The sequence below is a fragment of the Jaculus jaculus genome, chromosome 17 (genome assembly GCF_020740685.1).
Source record: "Jaculus jaculus isolate mJacJac1 chromosome 17, mJacJac1.mat.Y.cur, whole genome shotgun sequence".
NCBI classification, from domain to species: Eukaryota; Metazoa; Chordata; class Mammalia; order Rodentia; family Dipodidae; genus Jaculus; species Jaculus jaculus.
This window is the reverse complement of record NC_059118.1, coordinates 63011025-63037888: the sequence shown is the minus strand read 5'-3', so window position 1 is coordinate 63037888 and position 26864 is coordinate 63011025. Positions and strand designations below refer to the sequence as shown.

Genomic DNA, 26864 nt, shown 5'->3' with positions numbered 1-26864 from the left:
GGTTTCACTCTAGTTCACTAGAGTGAATTCACTAGGCTCAGGGTGGCCTCAAACTCACAGCGATCCTCCTACCTCTGCCTTCTGGGTATTGGGATTAAAGGTGTGTGCCAACATGCCCAGACTTTATTCAGTTTTTTAAAAATTAATTAATTAATTAATTAATTTATTTATTTATATGACAGAAAGAGGGAGAGAGGGAGAGAGAGAGAGAGAAAGACAGAGAGAATGGGCGCACCAGGGCCTCCAGCCACTGCAAATGAACTCCAGGCACATGCACCACCTTGTGCATCTGGCTAACATGGGTCCTGGGGAATCGAACCTGGGTCCTTTGGCTTTGCAAGCAAATTCCTTAGCCACTAAGCCATCCCTCCAGCCCCTCTATTCAGCTTTTTATAAAATATTTTTATGTAGCCGGGCATGGTGGCGCATGCCCTTTAATCCCAGTACTCGGGAGGCAGAGGTAGGTAGATCGCTGTGAGTTCAAGGCCAGCCTGAGACTACATAGTGAATTCCAAGTCAGCCTGGGCCAGAGCGAGACCCTGCCTCAGGAAAAAAAAAAAAAAAAAAAAAAAGACAAGTAGAGGCTGTGCATGCTGGTGCACACCTTTAATCCTGATGCTCAGGAGGCTGAGGTAGGAGGATCGCCATGAGTTCAAGGCCACCCTGAGACTACATAGTGAATTCCAGGTCAGACTGGGCTAGGGTGAGACCTTACCTCAAAAGTACACACACACACACAAGATGAATAGGTCAGCCTGGGCTAGAATGAGACCCTACCTTGAAAAAAAAAGATGAATAGGCCAGGCATGCTGGCGCACACCTTTAATCCCAGCACTCAGGATGGCAGAGGTAGGAGGATTGCCATGAGTTCAAGGCCACCCTGAGACTCCATAGTAAATTCCAGGTCAGCCTGGACTAGAGCGAGTGCCCATCTTGAAAAGCAAAACAAAACAAAAAGCTGAATAGGACAGTATCCTAATTCTTACAGAAATTACCATTTGTTCAAGACAATCCCCAAGCATGGACCTGAATTTATTAGAAAAATTGTGTAAGAATTGGTTCAGATCTTAGGATGCTTCTTCTCCCAGGATGTAAAGTCCCCTGTACTGATTTGATGATTTTAGAGTATTTGGAGACATCTCAGATTATGTACATAAAAGCCCCTTACATCCCTTGACGCTCCACAGGGCTTACTGTCCATCAACAACCTTACCTTCTCTGCTTTATAACCTCCTCTCAGATCATGCGGGTCAAAGTTACTATCGTTGTCAAGTGCGTTCTCATCATTGCTGGAGATACTTTCTCTGTATAAGCTTTGACGTTGATGAGGGTTGAGCGCAGAGTCGGCAGTAATGTCTCTAGCCAGTGACTTTTCCATGAGTTCCACCGTCTCTCTGCTGTAGTAGGTTAGAGCTGGACTTCTGGATCCTCTGACACACTCATGAACAGGCTGGTCTTTACGTACTGGAAGGTGAGCTTCCATCACATTTTCCTCCTTACAGGAACCATGCTTCATGTTGGTGTCTTTTGCGTCAGTATACACTTGGCTTTTTAATTCTGGTTCTTCTGGGTAAGAAAATCCTCGCATCAGGTTTTGAAATGCCATTTCATCATGACATGCTTGTATCTGGTGAAATTTGCAAGTAGGTTCAAATTGTCTCCAGGAAGTATCGGTGTTAACTGCTTGAATCTGCGCATTCCCTGAGTAACTCTCGATGTTCATATCCTATTATAAAGAGAAAAGCAAATGAGTTGACCATAAATTCATGTGGTAATTGTTTTATGTTTAAGAAATAAACTTTAGGGCTGGAGAGGTGGCTTAGCAATTAAGGCCGTTGCCTGCAAAGCCAAAGGACCCAGGTTTGATTTCCCAGGACCCACGTAAACCGGATGCACGAGGTAGCGTATGTGGCTGGAGTTCATTTGTAGTGGCTGAAGGTCCTGGTGTGTCCATTCTCTTTCTCTCTCGCAAATAAATAAATAAATAGTGTGTGTGTGTGTGTGTGTGTGTGTGTGTGTGTGTGTAATAAAATAAACTTTAAGTCTTTTAAGAATTATATAGTATCTTAAAAAAGACCTTCTTCCCTTTTTTGTGGGGGACTTTGATATGGGGTTTCACTATGTAGCCCAACACAGCCTCAAATTCATTGTCCTCCTGCCTCTACCTCTGTGTGCTGGGATTCTAGGCATGTACCACCATGACTGGCTTAACACAACTTCTCACATGGAGGAAAGACATCCCCAGGCAATGGCTGCAAAAAACCATAGTACAGATCATTCTGGTCAAATGCTATTATAATAAATTCTAAAATATCCTTAAAATGCAATTTAAAAACATTTGAATCTTAAAGTGTTTCAAACAAATACAAAAGTACAAAACTGTACTGTGATTGCAAATACATGTAAACATGTTTAATTTTACAGGAATCCCATGACATTGGTCTATTATCCCCCCTATTTTATTTCTTTAATAATTTATTTATTTGCAAGGGGAGGTGGGAGAAGAACAGGTGTCCCAGGGCCCCTTGCCACTAATATCAAATTCCAGGTGCATGTGCCACTTTGTGCAGCTGGCTTTATGAAGGCATTGAGGCATCAAAACTAGGCGGTCAGCCTTTGTAAGCAAGCACCCTTAGCCACTGCACAATCTCCTCAGCCCTATTTCATAAGTAAGGAAACTGAACTACAGTTGCGTCATTTGTTAAAGTTGCGGAACAGCTAAGCAGTGAAATACTTCCAAGAGCAATGCCCCAATGCTTCTCCATATGACAAATTATCCAGAGCTAATATATTTTAATTTTCTTAAAACCATTCTTTTTTAAAAAAATTTTATTTATTTATTTATTTGAGAGCGACAGAGAGAAAGAGGCAGATAGAGAGTGAGAGAGAGAATGGGCGCGCCAGGGCTTCCAGCCACTGCAAACGAACTCCAGACGCTTGCGCCCCCTTGTGCATCTGGCTAACGTGGGTCCTGGGGAATCGAGCCTCGAACCAGGGTCCTTAGGCTTCACAGGCAAGTGCTTAACCGCTACGCCATCTCTCCAGCCCAAAACCATTCTTAAATAATTTATTTTTTTATTTATTTGAGGGAGGGCAGGGAAAGAATGGTCATGCCAGGGCCTCCAGCCACTGCAAATGAACTCCAGGCTCATGCACCACTTTGCATCTGGCTTACGTGGGTCCTGGGGAGTTAAATCTGGGTCCTTTGGCTTTGTAAGCAAGCTCCTTAACCACTAAGCCATCTCTCCAGGCCCAGAGTTAATGCATTTTAAAACTCAGATGCAGATGGCTGTTCTGCAGCCTGAGGGAGGCAGTGCCACACCACCAATGGCCTCGCTGAGCCAAACAACCTCCACCCCACTGCCCATCCCTGAGGGTCTGGCCAGGTGTTGCTCACATGACACACCACTATATTTTGCATCAATATTTTGATGTACATTCTTTTTTTTTTGTTTTTGTTTTTTAAATTTTTTTTGTTTATTTATTTTTTTTAATTTTTATTAACATTTTCCATGATTATAAAATATATCCCATGGTAATTCCCTCCCTCCCCACCCCCACACTTTCCCATTTGTTGATGTACATTCTTTGTAGACTTGCTTTTAAAAAATATTTGTTTATTTGACAGGTAGAGGAAGAGGCAGATAGAGAGGAAGAGAGAATGGGCACGCCAGGGCCTCTAGCCACTGCAAATTCCCGACGCATGTACACCATTGTGCTGGCTTACATGGGTCCTGGGGAGCCAGGGTCCTTAGGCTTCACAGGCAAATGCCTGAATCACTAAGCTATTTCCCCAGCCCTTTTTTTTTTTTTTTACATGTATAGACAATGTGTAAATAGCTTGCCATTGTTCCCCTTCTGGAATGCCAGTGCTATGCCCCTGTTCCTCTCAGTCCAGTTCATTTGTTTCTGTATCTGACTCTTGCATTTTTTGAATCTAGATTTCTTTTCTGTAGTATTTTTTTTTTTAATAAATAAGTATTGAAACTTGGAAGGAAACAAGACAAAATGTAACAAAGTGTTGGACGATGAATGACCCTCTACCTTTCCTCCTTCTCTCCAAACACAACCACTGTATCGAGCCCACAAGAATGTCTTCCCCCATGCTTAATGTGCCATAAACACACCAGTTTCCTACACTTCCGCGTCTTATGACTGTGGAATGTCTCAGTAAAGTTTTTCAAAGCACCAAAATAAACCATTCCATTTACTTAGTTAAACCCAAACAAGTTAGTATTTGTCCCAACAACTCGTTATCTCTCTGAAAATACACATATGCTGAAAGAAAAACACTGGCTTCATTTTATCTTTACCAACCATATTGACTACTTGAATTGGCACTGCTGATCCCCCAGTACAGCATCCCAAAGCGTGGAACCAGACTGAACACCGCCACCCTTACGTCTTCTCACACACTGAACACTGCCACACTCACTTCCTGTCAAACACTGAACACCGCCACCCTCACTTCCTGTCATGCACTGATTTTCATGTAGCATTTAGTTTTTACCATAGCAGCCTCCTAAAGCCTATCTTTGTGATGTGACAGCATAGGACTGAATTGCTTTGAGCCAGCCATGAATGAGGCCTGACAGACGACAGCAAGAGACAGCCCCCGATTTCAAAGTCCCTGCATCACTCTAAGCAAACTAGGAACATGCACTAGAATATGTTTTAAATTTTTTCACAAATAGTGATACTAGATCTACTTTGTTTAAATATTTTTATTTATTTGTGAGAAAATATGAATGTGTGTGCCATGGCCTCTTACCACTGCAAATGATGTGTGTCTGGTTTTCCATGGATAGTAGGGAGCCCAATCCAGGCTGCCAGGCTTTACAAGCAAGTACCTTAACCACTGGACCATCTCCACAGCCCACTATATTTATTTTTATTTATTTATTTAACAGAGAGAGAGGGATGGAAGGAGGGGGGGGTGAGGGAGGGAAGAAGGGAAGGAGGGAGAAAATGGGCAGAGCCTCCACACACTGCAAAAGAATTGCAGATGCTGCACTCCTTGCGCATCTGGCTAACATAGGTCCTGGGGAATTAAACCCAGGGCCTTTGGTTTTGCAGGCAAATGCCTTAACTAGCCATACCTCCAGCCCTACATTTTAGTCTTTTGAGACAGAGTCTCATGTAGACCAGACTAGCCTCAAACTCACTATGTAGCCAAGGCTGACCTTGAACTCCTGATTCATCTGCTTACACTTCCCAAGTACTGGAATGCATGATAGGTGTGTGCCATCATGCCTTCCCTCCCCTCACTCTCCCCTTTGAAACTGAATTCTCCATCATATCCTCTCCTCCTCTCAATCAGTATCTCTTTTAGTTTGATATCATGATCTTTTCCTCCTATTATGATGGTCTTGTGTAGGTAGTATCAGGCACTATGAGGTCATGGATATCCAGGCCATTTTGTGTCTGGGGAGAGCATGTTGTAAGGAGTCCTACCCTTCCTTTGGCTCTTACATTCTTTCCGCCACCTCTTCCACAATAGACCCTGAGCCTTGGAAGGTGTGATAGAGATATTGCAGTGCTGAGCACTCCTCTGTCACTTCTTTCCAGCACCATGATGCCTTCTGAAAAGAGAAGATTCTCTACCAAAAGTGAGAGTAGCATTAATATAAGGGTATGAACATTAAGAGAAGTGATTACTGGGCAGTTTGATAAGCATAGTATATACATTTAGCCAGACAGCAGCAGACGTTACACCCCTAGGGCTCATGACTACCCCTGTTGTAGGTTTTCAGTATCAGGGATGTATTCCCTCTCATGGAGCAGGTCTCCAGTCCGATTGGAGGGCAGTTGGTTTCCACCATGACAGACATGCCACTGTTGCACCCGTTGGCTCATTTGGCCTGGCTGGCCAAATCTAAGGCTTGCAGTGTCCACTGTTGAGTATCTTCACTGGTGATTTCTCTCTCTCCCATTGAACTGCATGCAGCATGGCTTTTTCCCACCTTCTGTCAGCTGGTCTACATGGAGAAGGTTATCACCTCAGTTCCAACAGGATTTCTCAGTGGCCTTGCAGCCCAAGTATGTGGTGTCTTCAGCAATAGGGTCTTGCCATTTATTCCTGGTGGGAAACCAAGGGCCTTGGAAATGGGGGCATCAGGCACCTACCTGGCCACAACTCACTGGAAGGTATCCCATCACTGGCCCTGGAAAATTTCTAGTAATAATCTATGGCTCCTGAGTGCTCCATTGTCCAAAAAAGTAGGTTTCCATATGATATATTTATATCCTCTTAGATTTTGATTAGCCCTCCTTCTACCTTTCCTTTACTCAATCTTTCCCCCTGACCTAACTTGGGCCTTTTCACCCCCGTTAATCTATTCTTGTACTTACATATGTACAATACCAACCTATTAATTATCCTCCTCCCTTCCTTTCTCCTCCCTTTATATCTCTTTTCTAGCTTACTGGCCTTTGTTACTGAGTTTTCTTTCTACTCACACAGAAGTCCATTCATATGTACCTAGGATCCACATATGAGAGAGAATATGTGACACTTGGCTTTTTGGACCTGGGTTACCTCACTTAATATAATCCTTCCCAGATCCATCCATATTCCTGCAAATTTCATAACTTAATTTTTCTTTATCGCAGAGTAGAACTCCATTGTATAAATGTGCCATATCTTCATTATCCACTCATCAGTTGAGGAACATCTAGGCTGTTTCCATTTCCCAGCTATTGTGAATTGAGTGGGAATAAAAATGGTTGAGCAAATACCTCTAAGGTAATGAGATGAGTCCTTAGGATATATGCCTAGGGGTGCTATAGCTGGGTCATATGGTAGATCAATTTTTAGCTGTCTTAGGAACCTCCACACTGATTTCCACAATGGCTGGACCAGATTGCATTCCCACCAACAGAGTAGAAGGGTTCCTCTTTTTCCACATCCTTGCCAGCATTTATGGTCATTTGTTTTCATGAAGGTAGCCAATCTGACAGGAGTGAGATGGAATCTCAATGTAGTTTTAATCTGCATTTCCCTGATGACTAGGGATGTAGAACACTTTTTATGCAATTTATATGCAATCCACATTTCTTCTTTTGAGAACTCTCTATATAGTTCTATAGACCATGTTTTAATTGGCTTGTTTGATTTCTTATTATTTAATTTTTTGGGTTCTTTGTATATCCTAGATATTAATCCTCTATCAGATGTATAGCCAGCAAAGATTTTTTTCCCATTCTGTAGGTTGACTCTTTGCTTTATTCATAGTGTCCTTTGCCATACAAAATCTTTGTAATTTCACGAGGTCCCAGCAGTTAATCTGTGGTGTTTATTGCCTGAGTAATTGGGGTTGTATTCAGAAAGTCTTTGCCAAGACCAATATGTTGAAGGGTTTCCCCTACTTTCTCCTCTAGCAGTTTCAAAGTTTCAGGTCTGATGTTAAGGTCTTTAATCCATCTGGACTCAATCTTTGTGTGTGGAGAGAGAGAGAGATGAATCTATTTTCATCCTTCTACAGATACATATCCAGTTTTCCCAGCACCATTTGCTGAAGAGGTTTTTCTCCGATGGGTACTTTTGGCATTTTTATTGAATACCAGGTGGCTATAGCTACTCAGACTTACATCTGGGTCCTCTGTTCTGTTCCATTGATCTACATGTCTGTTTTTGTGCCAGTACCATGCTGTTTTTGTTACCATGGCTCTGTATCATAGGTTAAAACCAGGTATGGTAATACCACCAGCCTTATTTTTGTTGCTCAGTATTGTTTTAGATATGTGAGATTTTTTTTTAATTTTTTTGTTCATTTTTAAATTTATTTATCTGAGAGTGACAGACACAGAGAGAAAGACAGGTAGAGGGAGAGAGAGAGAATGGGCGCACCAGGGCTTCCAGCCTCTGCAAACGAACTCCAGACGCGTGTGCCCCCTTGTGCATCTGGCTAACGTGGGACCTGGGGAACCGAGCCTCGAACCGGGGTCCTTAGGCTTCACAGGCAAGCGCTTAACCGCTAAGCCATCTCTCCAGCCCAGATTTTTTTTTTTTTTTTTGTGATTCCTAATGAACTTTTGGATTGTTTTTTTCTATTTCTGTGAAGAATACCACTGGAATTTTGATGGGGATTGCATTAAATGTGTAGATTGCTTTTGGTAAGATTGTCATTTTCACAATATTGATTCTTCCAATCCAGGAACAAGGGATGTTTTTCCATTTCCTAGTGCCTTCTGCAATTTCTCACTTGAGTGTTTTAATGTTTTCATTGTAGAGATCCTTTACTTCCTTGGTTAGGCTTATTCGAAGGTACTTTTTTTTAATGCAATTGCGAATGGGAGTGATTCTCTGATTTCATCCTCTGTGTATTTGTTAGCATATAGGAAAGCTACCTACTTCTGTGTATTTATTTTGTATCCTGACACATGGCTATAGGTGTTTATGAGCTCTAACAGTTTGCTAGTGGAGTCTTTAGGGTCCTTTGTGTATAGAATCATGTCATCTGCAAATAATGATAACTTGAAGTCTTCCTTTCCAATTTGTATCCCTTTTATGTGTGTCTCTTGCCTTGTTGTTATGGCTAAGACTTCCAGTACTATATTAAATAAAAGTGTGGACAGTGGACACCCTTGTCTTGTTCCTGATTTTAGTGGAAAAGCTTCCAGTTTTTCCCTACTTAGTAATATGTTGGCTGTAGGCTTGTCATAAATAGCCTTTACTATATTGAGATATATTTCTTCTATTCCCAGTATCTGTAGGACTTTTATCATGAAGGGGTGTTGGATTTTGTCAAATTCTTTCTCTGCATCTAATGAGATGATCATGTGATTTTTGTCCTTCAGTCCATTTATATAATGTATTACATTTATTGATTTGTGTATGTTGAACCATCCCTGCATCTCTCAGACAAAGCCTACTTGGTTGGGGTGAATGACCTTTCTGATATATTCTTGTATTCTGTTTGCCAATATTTTGTTGAGAATTTTTGCATCTATGTTCATGAGGGAGATTAGTCTGTAATTTTCTTTTTCTGTTCTGTCTTTGCCTGGTTTTGGTATCAGGGTGATGCTGGCTTTATAGAAGGAGTTTGGTAGGATTCCTTCTTTTTCTATTTTATGGAAAAGCTTAAGAAGCAATGGTGTTAGTTCTTCCTTGAAGGTCTGGTAAAATTCACCAGTGAATCCATCTGAGCCTGGACTTTTTTTAGTTGGGAGATTTTTGATAACTGCTTGGATCTCCATCCCTGTTATAGATCTATTTAAGTGATTAATCTCATCTTGACTTAATTTAGGTAGGTCATATAAGTCAAGGAAATCATCCATTTCTTTCAGATTTTCATACTTAGTGGAGTATATGCTTTTATACTATGTCCCTATAATTTTTTGATTTCTCTGTACCTGTTGTGATGCTGCCTCTTTCATCTCTAATTTTATTAATTTGTGTTTCTTCTCTCTTTCTTTTGGTCAGATTTGCTAAGGGTTTATCAATCTTGTTTATCCTTTCAAAGAACCAACTCTTTGTCATTGATTCTTTGGATTAATTTATTTATTTGTTTGTTTGTTTGGTTTCTATTTCATTAATTTCTGCTGTAATCATTATTGTTTCTTCCCATCTACTGATATTTGGTTTGCCTTGTTCTTCTTTTTCTAAGGCTTTAAGGTGAAGCTTAGGTTGCTTACTTGAGACCTCTCTAATTTCTTAATATAGGCATTTAAAGCTATAAATTTCCCTCTTAGGACTGCCTTCATTGTGTCCCAAAGGTTTTGGTATGTTGTGCTCTCATTATCATTTGACTCTATGAGTTTTTTGATTTCCTTCTTTATTTCTTTATTGACCCATTCATCATTTAGTAGTGTATTGCTTAGTTTCCATGATTTTGTTTATGTTCTATAGTTTTTCTTGCTATTGAGTTATAGTTTGATTCCATTGTGGTCAGATAAAATGCAAAGAATTATTTCAATTTTCCTGTATTTATTAAGATTTTCTTTGTGTCCTAATATGTGGTCTATTTTAGAGAATGTTCCATGTGCTGCTGAAAAGAATATGTATTCTGCAGCATTTGGATGAAATGTCCTGTATATATCTGTTAGGTCCACTTCTTCTATGACCTCATTTAACCCAGATGCCTCTCTGTTTATTTTTTCCCAGGATGACCTGTCAATTGATGAGAGTGGGGTGTTGAAGTCACCACTACAACTGTGTTTGATGTTATCTGTGACCTTAGTTCTAATAGTGTTTGTCTGATGAAGTTGGGAGCCGCCATGTTAGGTGGATACATGTTTAGGATTGTAATATCCTCCTGTTGGAGAGTGCCTTTAATCAATATAAAATCACCTTCCTTATCTTTCCTAACTAATGTTGGACTGAAGTCTACCTTGTCAGATATTAGGATAGCAACCCCTGCTTGTTTTCTAGGCCCATTTGCTTGAAACACCATTTTCCAACCTTTCACCCTAAGATAGTGTCCATCCTTTGTAGAAAGATGGGTTTCTTGGAGGCAACAAATTGAGGGATCCTGCTTTTTAACCCAGTCTGCCAACCTATGTCTTTTGGTTAGGCCTTTGAGGCTGTTGATATTAAGAGATGTTATTGAAATGTATTTATTTTTGCCATTTTTTTTAGTTCTTCCTGTTTTACCTTTGCTCTTTTGTGTTAACTAGTATTTGAGTATTGTTTTTTCCAGGTTCCTTATATGTGTGCTGTTCTTTCTCTTCAGCATGGAGGATTCTTTTTCTTTCAAGTATTTTTTGTAGAGCTACTTTTGTCTTCAAATATTCCTTTACCCTGCTTTTGTTGTGGAATGTCCTTATTTTCCATCTAGTTGAATGAATAACTTTGCAGGGTAAAGTAACATTGGTTGACAGTTGTTATCTTTCAGAACTTGGAATACATCACTCCAAGCCCTTCTGGCTTTTAAAGTTTGTGTCAAGTAATCTGTTGTGATCCTGATGGGCTTGCCTTTGTAGGTAACTTGATTTTTCTCTCTAACTGCTTTCAATATTTTTTCTTTGGTTTGTATGTTTGGTAGTTTAATTATAAACATGGTGAGGAGAGGTTCTTTCCAGGTTTTGTCTGGTTGGTGTTCTAAAGGATTCTTGTATCTTCGTTGGCACCTCTTTCCCAATTTGTGGAAAGTTTTCTTCTATGATTTTGTTGAAAACACCTACTATGTCTTTGGAATGAGATTCTTCTCCTTCTACTATACCCTGAATTCTTATGTTTGATCTTTTCATAGTGTCCCAAATATCTTGAAATTCTCATTCATACTTTCCTATTAGTTTCTTTCTCTTTGTTGAACTGTATTAGGTCTGCCACATGGTCTTCTAACTTAGATATTCTGTCCTCTCCTTCATCCATTCTGCTGGTGAAATTTTCTACAGTTTTTTATTTCATTAACTGTGCTTTTCATTGCTAATAATTCTGACTGATTTTTCTTTATTATTTCTATTTCCTTATTTATGTCTTGTATTGACCTCTTCATTTCATTAAATTGGTTTCCTGTGTCTTCTTTGATTTCCTTTTTTTTTTTTTGAGGTAGGGTCTCACTCTAGCCCAGGCTGACCTGGAATTCCCTATGAAGTCTCAGGGTGGCCTTGAACTTACAGCAATCCTCCTACCTCTGCCTCCCGAGTGCTGGGATTAAAGGCGTGCACCACCATGCCTGGCTTCTTTGATTTCCTCTTTGACTTCTTTGAGCATATTTATAATTATTCTTTTGAAATATTTCTCAGGCATTTTCTCTAACTCATTCTCACTGGAGGTCATTTCTGATGCATTAATACTTTTTGGTGGATTTTTATTGTCTTAATTTTTGGTGTTTCTTGTGTTATAATGTATACATGTTTGCATCTTGGATTAATTTAGTGCTTGGATTTTCTAGTAAGCTGCAGTATTATTAGATGTATAAATCAATCTGATGTTATATATCTTCAGGGCAGGAGCTTTAGGTGCTAGGTGTGGCTCTCAAAACTCTCAGAGTATCTACAAAAGTGACCCTAGGTGTTGGGTTTGCCTGCCATGAGAGTATTCAAATAGGCTGAGTGGAACAAAATACAGGCAGATTCTAAAATTTAACTGAACAGTGTACACATTCAATGAAAAACAGCACAGAATATTTATATAAGAGTAGGTATTATGACAACCAGTTTCTCTAACAAAATCATTGTTCCTTAGGGTGTGTGGTGCCCCACACCCTTAATCCTGTCAGTCAGGAGGTTAACATTTCTGGTCTGTTGAGGGTTCCAAGTCAGGTTGTGATCAAGTGAGACCTTTCCCTAATGAACAACAGAAGAGGAAACAAAGTCACTATAAATCAAGAAGCAACAAATAACAAGCCCAAAATATAACTTACTTAAGAATGGCAAATCTGACCGTCCATCAGATTTAACACCTAATTTATCCTGATATGGAAGGTGCCATTAGCACTTCTAGTTCAGGCCTATATACCTAGCTTATTCGGCGGCTACTGATCTGGTGTAATCCCAGTTACCTTTTGGGATGGATTTCATCTCAGTTATGCTGTGCTCCTGCTTGGGTCCCTCTTTGGTGCACTGTGGGTTCAAGTAGGCTGGCTGGGCCGTTGGATTGCTGCTCCGGTCACCGGTGCTGGGTGCTGTGATCTCCCTTCCCCTGGTCTCTAGGTGCTTGCTGGTGCTGGCAGTGGGGGAAGGGAGGCTACGGATGGTGGCCCTACTTCTTCCACTGGTCCATGTGATCCTCTACCTCATGATCTGCTCCTCCACTGTTCAATGCAGTTCTCCATGTTTCTTGTGTTTGCGAAGAGCTCCCGTGTGAGTGGAAAACCCCCTCACCTGGCTTTTCCTGTGGCTCAAGCTGAGCCTTTTGGCTGTGGCCCTGTGGACCTGGTGCCGCCACTGCATGAGCCGCTTCTGCCGGCCTGTGCGGGCTCTGGCTGCTCTGGGTCTCTCCTACTTCTCTGCTGCCATTGGTAATTTCTTATACACCTCACTTTTTAGTAGAAGAGTGTATCTTGTTGGGGATTTTTTGGCTTTTTCTCCCCTCGGCTGCTTTGGCGTGTTTCCTATGCAGCCATCTTAACCAGAAGTTTCACTTTTTTTTTTTTTTTGAGAAATGGTCTTTCTATATAGCCTGGGCTGGCCTCAAACTCATGGTAGTCCTCCTGCCTCAGCTTCCTGCGAGCGGGGACTGCAGGCATGTGTCAACACAACCAAACTGTATTTTTCACAGGGTTTGCACCCTCCCTGCTGGCAGGAGTGGAAATGTGGATCCGTTTCTAGGTTCTCCATGACCACTGCTACCAAGTCCTGCCTGGCCGTCATTAGAAACGTGTGCGCATGACCCGTGCTTTGTTGCATCTTTGTCCCCACAGGTTTATGACAGGCTCAACTGCCAGGGGATGGGAATGGGATGTCCAATTATACTGGATTCAAACCTCTCGACTTGACATTGGAGATCTTAAATAAGTATACATCCAAACAACCTACCCAGTACTACCTCACTCCAGTAGATCAGGCTCCTTTCCCTGCAAAGGGTATGCTGTCAAGTCCTCCAGCAATCTGCACTGGCATGTGTTTCTCTCTTAGAACCCATTCATCCAATTAAAAAATTCCCATGAGATACCTTCCAGTGACTTGTTGGCCAGGGAAGTCCCTGATGTCCTTGAAATATTACAGGCCATTGCCAAGGCTCTTGGTTTCCTACCAGGAATAGATGGTATGACCCTATTACTAAAGACTCCACATACTTGGGCTGCAAAGTCACTGGGAAATCCTTCTGGAACTGAGCTGAAAACCGCTTCCATGTAGACCAGCTGACAGAAAGGGGGATAAAGCTATGTTGTATGCAGTTCCAGGGGGAGAAAGAAATCACCAGTGGAGATAAATAACAGTACACACTGCAAGGCTTAAATTTGGACAGCCAGGCCAAATGAGCCAATAGGTGCCTCTTTGTTATGGTGGAAACCAAACCGCTCTCTTATTGGACTGGAGGTCCACTTCATGGGAGGGAATACATGACTGACACTGAAAACCTATGATAAGCCCTAGGGGTGTAACATCTGCTGGTGTTTGGCTGAATATACATACTATGTTCACCAAACTGTATGGTAAGCACTTCTTTTAATGTTCATACCCATGTATTAATGCTACTCTTACTTCTGGTTAGAGAAGCTTCTCTTTTCAGATGGTGGTGACCTTGGGATGACTCAGAAGGCACCACAGTACTGAGAAGTGACAGAAGAGCATTCAGCACTGAAACATCTATATCACACCTTCCAAGGCTCAGGGCCCATTGCAGAAGAGGTGGTGGAAAGAATGTAAGAGCCAAAGGAAAGGTAGGACTCTTTACAATGCACTCTTCCAGACACAAAGTGGCCTGGATATCCATGACCACATATTACCTACACAAGACCATCATAATAGGAGGAAAAGATGATAACATCAAAATAAAAGAGAGATTGATTGAGGGGGGAAGAGGTATGATGAGAGTAGAGTTGCAAAGGGAAAGGGGGAGGGGATTACCATGGTTTATTGTCAATAAAAAAAATCTTCCTGCCAGGTGTGGTGGCGCACACCTTTAATCCAGCACTTGGGAAGTAGAGGTAGGAGGATTTCCGTGAGTTCGAGGCCACCCTGAGACTCCATAGTGAATTCCGGGTAAGCCTGGGCTACAGTGAGACCCTACCTCGAAAAAAAACCACAAAAACAAAACAAAACAAAACTTCCTCTGAGCATAAAAAAGTAAAAAATTCCTGAGATGTAGATGTCTCAACATCTCTCACAACTTAGCAGCTATTTACTATTCTAAGGGTGGTACTGTGGTTGAATTTTCAAGTTAGAATTATCCGGTGTCCCCAATCTGAGCAAAGTATTTGAAGCAGTTTTCATGTCATGGCCAGCCTGGTATGATGGATTGGCAGTGCAAAGTGTGCATGCTGTGCGTTCAAAACCAAGTACTAAGTCTGAAAGGGAACTCGCCCACTATAGCAAGGGAGATCAAGGACAGAAGAGCATGTTTGATTTTGTTGTTTGTTTGTTTTTTTTGAGGTTGGGTCTCTAGCAGAGGCTGACCTGGAACTGACTCTATAGATCCAGGTTAGCCTTAGATTCAGTGATCCTCTTACCTCTGCCTCCTAAGTGCAGGGACTAAAGAAGTGTGCTATCATGCCCAGCTGCACATTTGATTTTGAATTAATTTCTGATCACTGTGCACTGAGAAACTTTTCTGATTCCCAGCATTCAAATATGTGACCCTAAAATGGGTCATGACCAACAGTTTAAGCAGCTTTAGTCACAGTAAATATTGAAAATAATCCTGCACTCTAACGATATTTCTATTAAATTCTGTCAATCAGTACCTACTAGCCTGGATGACAGCTGATCCAGAGTTAACCTGAAGATCATCTTCACACCTCTGTCATTGGGAACCAAGCAAGCAGACATAAGTGCTCAAAGACCCAACTTTACGCTCACCTGTCCTTTCCTTTCTTACAAATAAATGTGGCTAAATCCTTGGCTTGTTTTCCAAATGCAAAACCCTGAAACGGCTTGATTTCTTTCTTTCTTTTTCTTTTTGGGGATCTGTAACTTCTAATTGTATAACTTTTAAGAATTTTGTTCATGCCGCCTCTGGCCCTACACAATCTGCCATTTAATTTAAAAAGAAACTTATTTTATTCCCCCTCCCCCATTTTCCCCTTGCTCCAAGCAGACTTATGCCAGGTTTTTAAAACATTTACTCGAATGTTGGGATAACTATTTCATAAAATTTAAGACAGACGTTAAGAGATGTCACGGAGTACCTATAAGAAAAAGAAAAATCTAAGATTTTCTACTTTTTTTTTTTTGTCGTATGGCAAGTTTCAGCCCAGGCTGACCTGGAATTCACCATGTTGTCTCAGGGTGGCCTCGAACTCACGATGACTCTCCTACCTCTGCCTCCCGAGGGCCAGGATTAAAGACTTGCGCCGCCATGCGCGGCAAGCTCTAACTTTTAAAAAGACAGTATCGATTTCATTGTTTTTCTCAAAGTCAAGAACCTAACTTTTCTAAGAAATGCTCACTTTCATGATCCATAGAGTTTCTGTGCCCCAGGCTAAGGATCTGAACGCCTTTCAACCGCATCCACGAGGGCTTTTACCCAGCGGCGGCCGGGGCGCGGGGACGGGCCGGGCGCGGGGACGTCCGACATGGCGGACGCACCGGGTTCGCAGAACAAGGTCGCCCTGGCGGACTTGCCGGGCGACGGAACCCAAAGCCCGCGGTAGCGAACGAAAACCCCGGGCCGGAAAGACCGACACACGGCCGCTCCACAACGGCGGAACGGTTTGCTAGGGCGCCCTGCGGTGCGTACTGTGGCAGCGCGGCACCGCGTCGGGCTGGACTTCCGGCAGCCACATTTCCTGCAGAGGACTTCCGGTCGGGAAGGAGCCGGGTTTGCGGATGCCGCGGACCTTGGTTCCGGGGCGCACGAGGCCGGCGCTGTCTGCCCGTGAGTCTGTGCACGGTTGGGGAGGCGGAGAGACGGTTGGGTCGCCGTTGGGGAAGACCGTTTCCGATCCGAGCCGTTCCCGCGGCCCCGTGCGTCATGGACTACCGGCGGGTGCTGATGAGCAGAGTGGTCCCCGGGCAATTCGACGACGCGGACTCTTCCGACAGGTGGGTCGTCGTGAGTGCTGAGATGCCGGCCGGGAGACGACGCTCGGTGCAGGGCCGCGGTCCCAGGGAGCTGCCCAAGAAACGCAGGTGTTTTCGGTTTTATTTACTTAAACATTTATGTGTGTGTGTTAGAGAGAGAATGGGTGCGACAGGACCTCTGGCCACTGCAAACGAACTCCAGGCGCATGTGCCACTTGGGTACTCGGGATTCGAACCTGGGTCCTGAGGCTTTGCAGGCAAGTGCCTTTACGCCATCTCTCCAGCCCGATGTTTGCGTTTTTACCACATTCTGCCTTCCACAAATGCTAAAGAGCACTTGTGTCGAGACTTCTTGGCTGCAGATGGTGGTGAACAAGGCAAATAGGTTCCCCACACGAAAAGGAAGGCAGACCATTATTATTATTTTAAAAGCATAATCAGTACTTTGCACATAAAGTAGGCTGGTATGTAAGTAGTGATCGGGGGAAACCGGCTACGGTTCAGATTTAATGGCTGGCATGTAGCTAACTGCTGAACACCTGCCTATCTTGGGTCTCTAGGAGTGGGCGCTACAGAGATGTCTTAATGCATAAGACCCCTGCCCGCAGAGCCTAAGGACCCTGGCTTGACTGCTCAGAACCCCTGTAACACTGACGCACATAGTGGCACTTGCTACTGGAGTTCGTTTGCAGTGGCTAGAGACCCTGGCACACCCATTCTCTCTATCTGCCTTTCTCTCCCTCTCTCATAGATAAATAAGGGGTAGAGAGATGGCTTAGCAGGTAAAGGTGGTTGCCTACAAAGCTAAAAGACCCAGGTTCAAATCCCCAGGACCCATATAAACCCAGATGCACAAGGTGGCACATGCGCCTGAAGTTTTCAGTGGCAGAAGGCCCTGGTCTGCCCATATTCTGTCTCTCTCACTCACTCAGATAAATAACAGTAAAATAAATATAAAATGTAAAAGAGAGCCATAGCCTCAGAGGCCCCCAACACCTCAGCACTGAAGCAGACCAAAAATGAACCCAATATGGCTTAGGGAAATCTTGCGGAAGAGGGGGCGGAAAGAATGTCAGAGTTATATGTTGGGTCATGATTTGCAGAGACATTTATCATACTAATAACTGGGGGCTAACTCCACAATGCACGACCCATTTTCATTAACAAGGAGGGTCTAATGGGAGGGGGTAGATCACAGATGAGCCTAAATAATGGTACCAAACTGCCTGTATTTACTGAAAAGAAAACTAATAAATTAAATTTAAAAAAAAAAAGATATTTAAATAAGGGCTGGGGAAATGGCTTAGTGGTTAAGGCGTTTGCCTGCTAAGCCTAAGGACCCCAGTTCGATTCCCCAGGACCCACGTAAGCCAGACGCACAGTTCCTTTGTAGTGGCTGGAGGCACTGGTGCGCCCATCCTTTCTCTCTGCCTCTTCCTCTCTCATAAATAAATAAAATTTTAAAATATTTACATAATAATAAGGAGCAGAGGCCTAACATTTCAGCCCAGAGGACAAGGAGAGTCCCAGTGGACTCCTCTTGGTTGGGGAGGGATGAGTAGAAGGTCAGTGTCTCGAGCCCCGTGGAGGTGATGAGAGAAGCATGACTGTAAGGAGTTAAGGCGTTGTTTAAAGCCAGCAGAGCCCCGTGGAGGTGATGAGAGAAGCATGACTGTGAGGAGTTAAGGCGTTGTTTAAAGCCGGCAGGCATTTTTGCAGGGACAAGGAGTTACTGAACGTGGGTGGTAATGGAATCATTTCATCATTCCACCATGCAGAAGATGGTCATGGAGAGCAGGAATGAGAGAGAGACCAGTTCAGAATAGGTGGGAAATCAGGTTCGGAAGTGAGGAGCACTCCACCTAGGATGCTGCGTCTAAGATTGGAAGGTAGAAGTGGCAGGGCTTGGGGTAGATTGGATGGCTAGTCTTGTAACTGGAATCCTAAAGCTCATTGCTGGCTATCACTGCTGCCACTGAGCAGGGACCAGAATTAAATGTTTAAGACTGCTCTTCAGAGAGTCAGCAATCTAGCAGTCTGACGAGACAGTGGATTGACCTCGTGAAAGCCGTGCATTATTAGGTTAGCACATATACACTGATTGTACCCATCCAGTTATATGGAATGACTTTTTCTGGGGCTCATTCTTGCCTCTCTGGCCACGTGGTCAGCTACATTTCTTTCCTGTTTTTAGTTGACAGGGATTTTTAAGTATCATTCATTCTGCATTTTTCAGATACCACGTGTTTTAGTTGATTTTCACCTCCCCTCCTCTCTCCAAGCCCTTCCACTTCTCCACCCCAGTATCCTCCCCTGCTCCTAATGTAGACACACTTCTAACTATGGCACATCTGGTGTTAGGTGTTAGGGATATATTGATAAGCACCTCTGTCATTGACCCAGAGCAGGTGAAACTGATATTACATAATAAGGTAACTTATTTGTTTTAGAACTGGACAAGAAACAGAAATAGGAAAAAACATCTCTGAGCAGGTGATAGCAAGCCACTGTGAGTAGGGGTGTAGGGGTTAGGCAGAAAAATGAGAGGGATTTCCACCCCCTTCCCAAAGTAGAGTCTTATTCTAGCCAGTCTGACCTGGAACTCTGGCCTCACAGTAATCCTCCTCCCTCTGCCTCCTGACTGGCATTAAAGGCGTGCAGCTTGGCTGGGATTTCCTTTCTTCTGGCTACTCACCAGTGTAACCAAAGACCTTACAGAAGAGCTCAGTGAGAAGAAGAAACAGCCCAATTGGCTAGTGAATATGTAATAGCAATAAGAATGCACCAACTTCTTTCCCTCCTTCTCCACAGCCTGTAAAGAGAGTGAACCAGGGATTCTCTCCTGGGTGTGACTTTTGTTACCCATACTACCAGAGAGACTTGGCCATCTTAACATCACAGCTGGGGCTGGGGGCAGGTGACCGGTGGTATCTGGCCGGTCGGCCGGTGATGCTGCCTTGTAAAGCACAGTTTCATTCCGCAGAGGACTGATTGCCAAGCTGAGGTTGGGAGCCTTGCCAAAGCTGTGAACTTGGACATGATACTGGTAATTGAAGGACTGACTTCTGGGTTATATTTGTGAAGCCCTAGTAAAATGCAGGTGTTTGGTTAGTGATCATCCCTTCCTTCTGTTATGCTCATGGCCATCCAGAGCCTGGGGAGACATGACCGTTAATAAGGTGGGCTTGATCGCTGAGCTTAGACAAGTGGGAGTCCTCTTTACATAACACATGTTACAAGTGTTTTGTTTGTATGATTTCTGTCCTTGTTCTCTATGTAAAGGCAGAACTGGCAGTCCCTGTATTAACTCTGGCTTGCAGCTGTTCAGTTTGGGATATTCAGTGCTTGATAAAACCTGATCCTGTCAGTTCTGTGGAAGATTTTACTTATTTATTTATTTTGTTTTTTCTGAGGTAGGATCTCACTCTAGCTCAGGCCGACCTGGAATTCACTGTGTAGCCTCAGGGTGGCCTCGAACTCACAGCCATCTTCCCACCTCTGCTGGGATTAAAGGTGTGCCCCACCACACCCGGCTTCTGTGGAGGATTTGATATAACCACCTAGAATTCTGGCTTCTCTGCAGGAACTAAGACAATCCAGTAACTCAGGGTCTGAATTCTTACATGGGAAAACGAAAAAGACCTTGTTAGGGCCTTCCTTTACCCTGGGCCTCTTCTTTCCTGCCTCCTTTCCTGTGCTGAGCCCTTGTGTGCTGAGGTGTGCTGGGTTCACTGATCCACCCTCGACTCAGGAGGAAGCTCACATCAGGCCCTGGTGTTGTGTCCATAGCCGGGCTGCTGTAGATGTATTTCCAGATTTTGTCAGAAAGATTTCATTTTCCTCTTAAAGTGGCTCCGTGGATGGTCAGAGTTGGTTCACTCAGCAGAGATGACATGTTCTGACGTCCCCTGTGGCACCAGTAGGTCCGGTGTGTGACGTGCTTCTTGTGTGCTAGGAGCAGGGCATGGGGATTATCAAACAGGTGGAGGAGACCTGAGACATAGGAGGGTTAAGAAGATGGAGCTTATTGGGAGCTGGATGGGAAGAGAACCTCTAGACATGTCAGAATACATTTTTATGAGATCACCTATATAAGTCCACTAGAGGATGTCTGAGCATGCCAAAACATTATTTCTAGTGAAAACAAAGATTTGAACAGAGTCGAAGCAGAAGATGACATTTTGTTTGAAAACCTTCAACATCGTGTGACAGTCAGGAATGGCGAAGGTGAGATGGAGGAGGAGGAGGACTTCGATGATGACGACGGTGACTGGGACTGGGATGACGGAGCTGGTAAACTCACCAAGGGCTGCGCCTGGCATGGAGGGAGCAACTCACAGGTAGTTGAATGATGCTGTACGTCTGTGTATCATAGTCTCCCTGTGTGTTTTGTGAGCGATTCTCCATGTCTTTGTATCATAGTCTCCCTGTGTGTTTTGTGAGTGATTCTACATGTCTTTGTATCATAGTCTCCCTGTGTGTTTTGTGATTCTACATGTCTTTGTATCATAGTCTCCCTGTGTGTTTTGTGAGTGATTCTACATGTCTTTGTATCATAGTCTCCCTGTGTGTTTTGTGAGTGATTCTACATGTCTTTGTATCATAGTCTCCCTGTGTGTTTTGTGAGTGATTCTCCATGTCTTTGTATCATAGTCTCCCTGTGTGTTTTGTGAGTGATTCTACATGTCTTTGTATCAGCCTGTGTGTTTTGTGAGTAACTCTGTACGTCTGTGTATCATAGTCTCCCTGTGTGTTTTGTGAGTGATTCTCCATGTCTTTGTATCATAGTCTCCCTGTGTGTTTTGTGATTCTACATGTCTTTGTATCAGCCTCCCTGTGTGTTTTGTAACTCTGTACGTCAGTGTATCCTAGTCTCCCTGTGTGTTTTGTGAGTGATTCTCTAAATCTTTGTATCACAGTCTCCCAATGTGTTTTAAGGTTCTAGAATGTGTCGTTGAAGGATTTTCTTCAGGTTTTCTTTTTCTTTTTTTCTATTTTATTTGACAGAGAAAGAGGGAGAGAGAAAAAAAAATATGAGAATGGGCGCACAAGGACCTCCATCTACTGCAAACAGACCCCAGATGTGTGCACCCCCTTGTGCCTCTGGCTAACGTGGGTCCTGGGGAATTGAATGAGGGTCCTTTGGCTTTGCAGGCAAACGTCTTAACTGCTAAGACATCCCTCCAGTCCCACGTTTTATTTTTTTGTAGTCCCAGCCTTTTTTGGTTGATGGTCTTTGTTTTTTCCATATTTCTCACAATTTCCTACATTTGGATTCTTTTATACTTGGTGTATGTTAAGAGTTATTGGAGTGTCATAAGATTGTGAACTTTAAAAATGTGCATAGTAAAGGACATGAATAGTCAATTAACTGCCAATCATGTAAGAAATAGAACAGGGGCTGGAGAGATGGCTTAACTGTTAGGGCGCTTGCCTGCAAAGCCAAAGGACCCAGGTTTGATTCCCCAGAACCCATGTAAGCCGGGTGCACAAGGCGGCTCATGCATCTGGAGTCTGCAGTGGCCAAAGGCCCTGGCACACCCATTCTCTGTGTATCTGCCTCTCCCTGCTGTCTCTCTCTCTCACATAAATAAATAAAATAAATTTTGAAAAAGAAAAGGTTAAGAAACAGAATAGGGACTGGAGATGTAGCTCAGCAGTAGAGTGTTTGGCTAGTGTGCACCAGGCCCTGGTATCTGTCTCAAGCATAGTGGTAATTGGTCGTCAAGCAGTCAGATGCAGTTATTTGGAAGATAAACTGGTATATCATACAAATGCTTGGTACAGAAAAATCTAGGTGACAAGACTTAGTTACAAGAGTGATTCTCCAAGGTTGTTACTTATTTGTCATAAAGAAGCAGAGAGAGAGAGAGAGAGAGAGAGAGAGAGAGAGAGAGAGAGAGAGAGAGACAGACTGAGCATGCCAGGGCCCCTGGCCACTGCAGATGAATCCCAGACACCTGAGCCACTTTACATTTGGCTTTACATGGGTACTGGGCAATCGAACCCAGGTACTTAGAATTTGCAGGCAAGCTCCTTAACCGCTAAGTATTCTCTCCAGCCTCCACATGGATTTTTTTTTTTTTTTAATCTCTGGCAAATTAGTTTGCTTCTTTCCTTTCCTGAGAATTCTGTAAGTCCTGATGCTTTAATAACTGAACGAGGAGGAAAGCATGTGATGATAACCCTGAGGTCTGCACTGACATCTAGTCCTATATCGAAGCTAATTTCTTGTAGGCAAATCGACAGACTTCTAACTACAATTCAAGCAAAATGTCTACTCCAACTGACAAAGTCTTAAGAAAATTTGAAAATAAAATCAATCTAGGTAAGTTTAATGATTTTATGTTATATAATCATGTATTAAATTCTTCAAAACAGTGTAAGGTATTAATGCATCTTTATTGGCTCAGTGCTAATGCTTAAAGCAAAAGCTTTTAGTGGTTTAAAATCACTCCAGTACTTGGTTTGATTCTTGGTTTTTTCATATTTGGGAATATAAAGATAAAGATATTCAGGCTCTTATGTGTTCTGTATTGGGTTTTGCAGTAGGGTCATCTTGTGGTAGTATGATGAAAATGCTGTTTTGTTTTACTAGAGACATGTCGACATTAATCATTTTAGTGTGCTCTTGAATGCAAGGCTGAGAATGCTGATTTGAACTTTAAAACTGCAAGGCCATCATTCTCTCTCTCTCTCTCTCTCTCTCTCTCTCTTTAATGTAGGGGCTCACTCTAGCCCAGGCTGACCTGGAATTCACTCTGTAGTCTCAGGGTAGCTTTGATTCACAGCGATCCTTCTATCTCTGCCTCCCGAGTGCTAGGATTAAAGGCATACGCCACCATGTCCAGCCATCATTCTCTTCTTTAAAAAAATATTTTATTTATTTATAAGAAGGAGAAAGATAAAGAATGGGTGCACCAGGGCCTCTAGCCACTGCAAACTGATTCCAAATGCATGTGCTACCTTGTGCATCTGGTTTTATGTAGGTATTGGGGAATTGAACCTGGGTCCTTTGGCTTTGCCAGCAAGCACCTTAACAGCTAAACCATCTCTCTAGCCCCATTCTCTTGAACTCCTTGACTCCTTTACAAACCTAGCACAGTCTCTCATACAAGCTGTCTGTAAATGCCCAGTTAGTGTAATTATTATTATTAGTAGTAGTAGTAATAGTATTTTATTTATTGATTTGAGAGAGCTGCTGTAAACGAGTGCCACCTTAGGCATCTGGCTTACATGGGTCCCGGGGAATTGAACTTTGGTCCTTTGGCTTTGCAGGCAAGTGCCTGAACAGCTAAGCCATCTCTGCAGCCCAGAGTGAAACTATTTTAAGTGTCTTCTTCTCTATCTTGGACCTATAACGTGAAAAGAAATTGACATTTTCAAAATTAAACTTGGAAGTCAGGCATTTGTATTACCTGATATGCAGTGTGCAAATAAGTATCTAAGGTTAATTGGCAGGAACAGTGGCTTGGGCATTTTCTGTATCCAGGAATCTAGAGCCTTTTGGCGCAGTGGTAAAGGAGAACTTGCTGTGAAGGAGTCATGATGCTTTGCTCGCCTTCATGGTTGCTGCACTGTTTCATGAGTCAGGCATCTCAGCTGCAGCAGAGCATTGAGGAGGAGGAGACAAGGAAAAAGGGAGGGGAGGAAGGTGTACTGTGTAGGCGCTGCTAATGTATTCATTCCTGTCATGGTTTTACATTTGTGGGTTTTTTGTGTTTTTAGATAAGCTCAATGTTACTGATTCTGTCATTAATAAAGTCACCGAAAAATCTAGACAAAAAGAAGCAGATATGTAAGTAATATTTTCATCATAAAACATGGATATAGGTACTAATGTCTAAATAACTAACATCATCATTTTGCAAAGGCTATTCATTTCAATGCTTTTTGGTTTTTAGCTTAGAGTATCTTATACCTTTGCAAATTGCAAATATTAACTAAGTCTAAAACTACCACTTGTGAAATTCATAAATGTATTTTCATGGGAATAATTATTTGAAGATTTGAGTGTAGACTAAATATCTAAAAAAATTTCCTTTTAGAATTTAATTGTGTCCTTCCATAAAACATTTTTCTTTTTTAATTCAAGGGAGAGGCTGGAGGCTGGAAAGATAGCTCAGTGGGTTAAGTACTCAGGTTATAAGCATAAAGACCTTAGTTCCCAGGTAAAAGTGTCAAGCTTAGCTGCGTCATGCAGTGCTGGGTAGCACCGAGAAGGCGGACAGGCAGATGCCTGAGGCTCACTGCCACTCAGTCAAGTGTCATTGGTGAGGTCTAGCGAGTGTGAGGTCCCACCTCAAAAGAAAGAGGGACCGTGACCCTGAGGATTACTGTGAGGCTGCCCTCTGGCCTCCACGAACACTTGTACACCTGTGCAAAAAGAAGTGGAGACTTAAAAACTGCATGGGATTAACAAAAAAACAAAGCTGAGAATGCATTCCTTACACTTTTGTTCAGAAAGCCAGTTCTTTAAGATCTTGTTTACAGGCTTCACCACCACTGTGTTCTAGAAAATGATGTTAATATAACATAGCTAGCAGTGTTAGAACTGAGCATCAAAACCAGACCTCCTCTGGCTTATTGCTGTGTCTAAGGGGCACTAGCTGTTTTTGTTTTAATATATTTTATTTATTTGAGAGAGAGAGAAAGAAAGGCAGATAGAGAATGGGCGCACGAGGGCCTGTAGCCATTGCAGACGGACTCCAGGCGCATGCACTGCCTTGTGCATCTGGCTTTACGTGGGTAACTGGGAAATCAATCCTGGGTCCTTTGGCTTTGCAGGCAAGTACCTTAACTGCTAAGCCATCTCTCCAGCCCCTGACACTAGCTTTTTGAGAAGCAGCATAGTCACTCATTTCTTCACTGACCCGCCTGTCTGATTCTTTGAGTGTTTATTAGTGTAGGTCACGTGCTAGATTGAGTTATCTAGTGTGAGCTTTCAAATCAGAGGCCGCCTAGAAGCGGCCTTGTAAGAAAATAAGCTTTTCTGTGTTAACAGAACATTAAAGGCCAGTGCCCCAGACTCGGCTCTCTTGTCATGTCACTCCAGTTGCTCCTTGCCTCTTCAACATGAGAGACCGCCCCAAAGTACATGGATCTGTTTATGCAGCTGGTGCCCTAGAGAATGGAGTTGCGTGCTCAGTGGGAATGAAGCTTCACTGACTAAGAGTCTGGATTCAAATCATGAAATCTGTTGTGAAAGAAACCTGTATAGTTTTCACAAAATTGTGTACACCTAGGGGCCCTATTGAGCCTCTGTCTTGTTGAATTCTAAGTGTGCCGACGTACTTTTTTTGTCTCTGGTTAGGTATCGCATTAAAGATAAGGCCGACCGAGCCACCGTAGAGCAGGTACTGTGTAAACGTGTGCAAGCTCTTCCTCAGACACTCCGCCCTCGCGATTGCGCTTTGCTTCGTCCTTCTTGCTTGGTGATACTGGTACTCAGAGTCGTCCCTTTGGAAATCATTCTTTGCTGTCCGAGCGTCGGGCTTGGCGTTTTGCTCTGTGCTGGCAGCACTACTGGATGAAGTAGGGTCGTGGTCCTGCCGTAGGCCTGGAAGCCACCACGTAGTGCTCTCACTTCTCAGGGACCACTGCACTGGAGTCCTGTCTTCAGGAAGGTCTCTAGGAGTGTGGTTAGCTAGTTTTTCCAAAAAATAACTTGAGTATCAGCTATGCAGCAGGGGCTGTGAGAGGAAAGAAAGGGGTGAAACCTTCGAATTTCTTACTAGACAGCCCTGTCTTTAGAAATTTTGTGTGCTGTATTAGTTCTTTAAAGGAGTTTGGAGAAATTGGGTCCTAAATTTTTGTTTGTTTTTGTTTTTTGAGGTAGGGTTAGTCCAGGCTGACCTGGAATTCACTGTTTAGTCTCAGGGTGGCCTTGAACTCAAGGCAATCCTCCTACCTCTGCCTCCCAAGTGCTGGGATTAAAGGCGTGCGCCACCTCGCCGGGCTTGTCCTGATCTTTTCACAGGCAGAGGAATGTGAGTGAAGGTTAGCATTGGCTCAGATTTTTGGTGTGAAAAAAGTGATTAAAAGGGTCAGAATGTTGCTATCGTATATTATTCTCCCCTGCCTATACATGTGTATACAAATGAACATTAAAAAAATATTTTATTTATTTATTTATTTGTTAGAGAAAGATTGAGAGAGAGCGAGGGGGGAGGGAGGGAGAGAATGGACATGCCAAGGCCTCCTTTCAGTGCAAACAAACTCTAGACACAGGCACCACCTTGAGCATATGGCTTACGTGGGTACTAGAGAATTGAACCTGGGTCCTTGGGTTT

At 43.0% G+C, this 26864-nt stretch overlaps 2 protein-coding genes across 5 annotated transcripts in view; one reads left to right on the top strand and one right to left on the bottom strand.

Moving 5' to 3' along the window:
• Cage1 (cancer antigen 1) overlaps nucleotides 1-1723 on the bottom strand; it is a 35506-nt gene extending 33783 nt beyond the window's left edge. Inside the window, exon 1 of the mRNA XM_045136375.1 lies at nucleotides 1214-1723. Coding sequence (XP_044992310.1) covers nucleotides 1214-1723 — 510 coding nt within the window. The remainder of the gene's footprint in view (nucleotides 1-1213) is intronic.
• A 14656-nt stretch (nucleotides 1724-16379) lies between these two features.
• The window catches only part of Riok1 (RIO kinase 1), a 34714-nt gene continuing 24229 nt past the window's right edge, over nucleotides 16380-26864 (top strand). Inside the window, exons 1-5 of one of the 4 annotated variants that reach the window (XM_004666154.2) lie at nucleotides 16380-16593; nucleotides 20711-20912; nucleotides 22810-22900; nucleotides 24301-24370; nucleotides 25886-25928. In XM_004666154.2, coding sequence (XP_004666211.2) covers nucleotides 16523-16593; nucleotides 20711-20912; nucleotides 22810-22900; nucleotides 24301-24370; nucleotides 25886-25928 — 477 coding nt within the window. In that variant the 5' untranslated portion in view covers nucleotides 16380-16522. Of the gene's footprint in view, nucleotides 16594-19557; nucleotides 19619-20710; nucleotides 20913-22809; nucleotides 22901-24300; nucleotides 24371-25885; nucleotides 25929-26864 lie in introns of those variants that run through there. The other 3 variants (XM_045136331.1, XM_045136332.1, XM_045136329.1) reach the window with 3 other exon arrangements.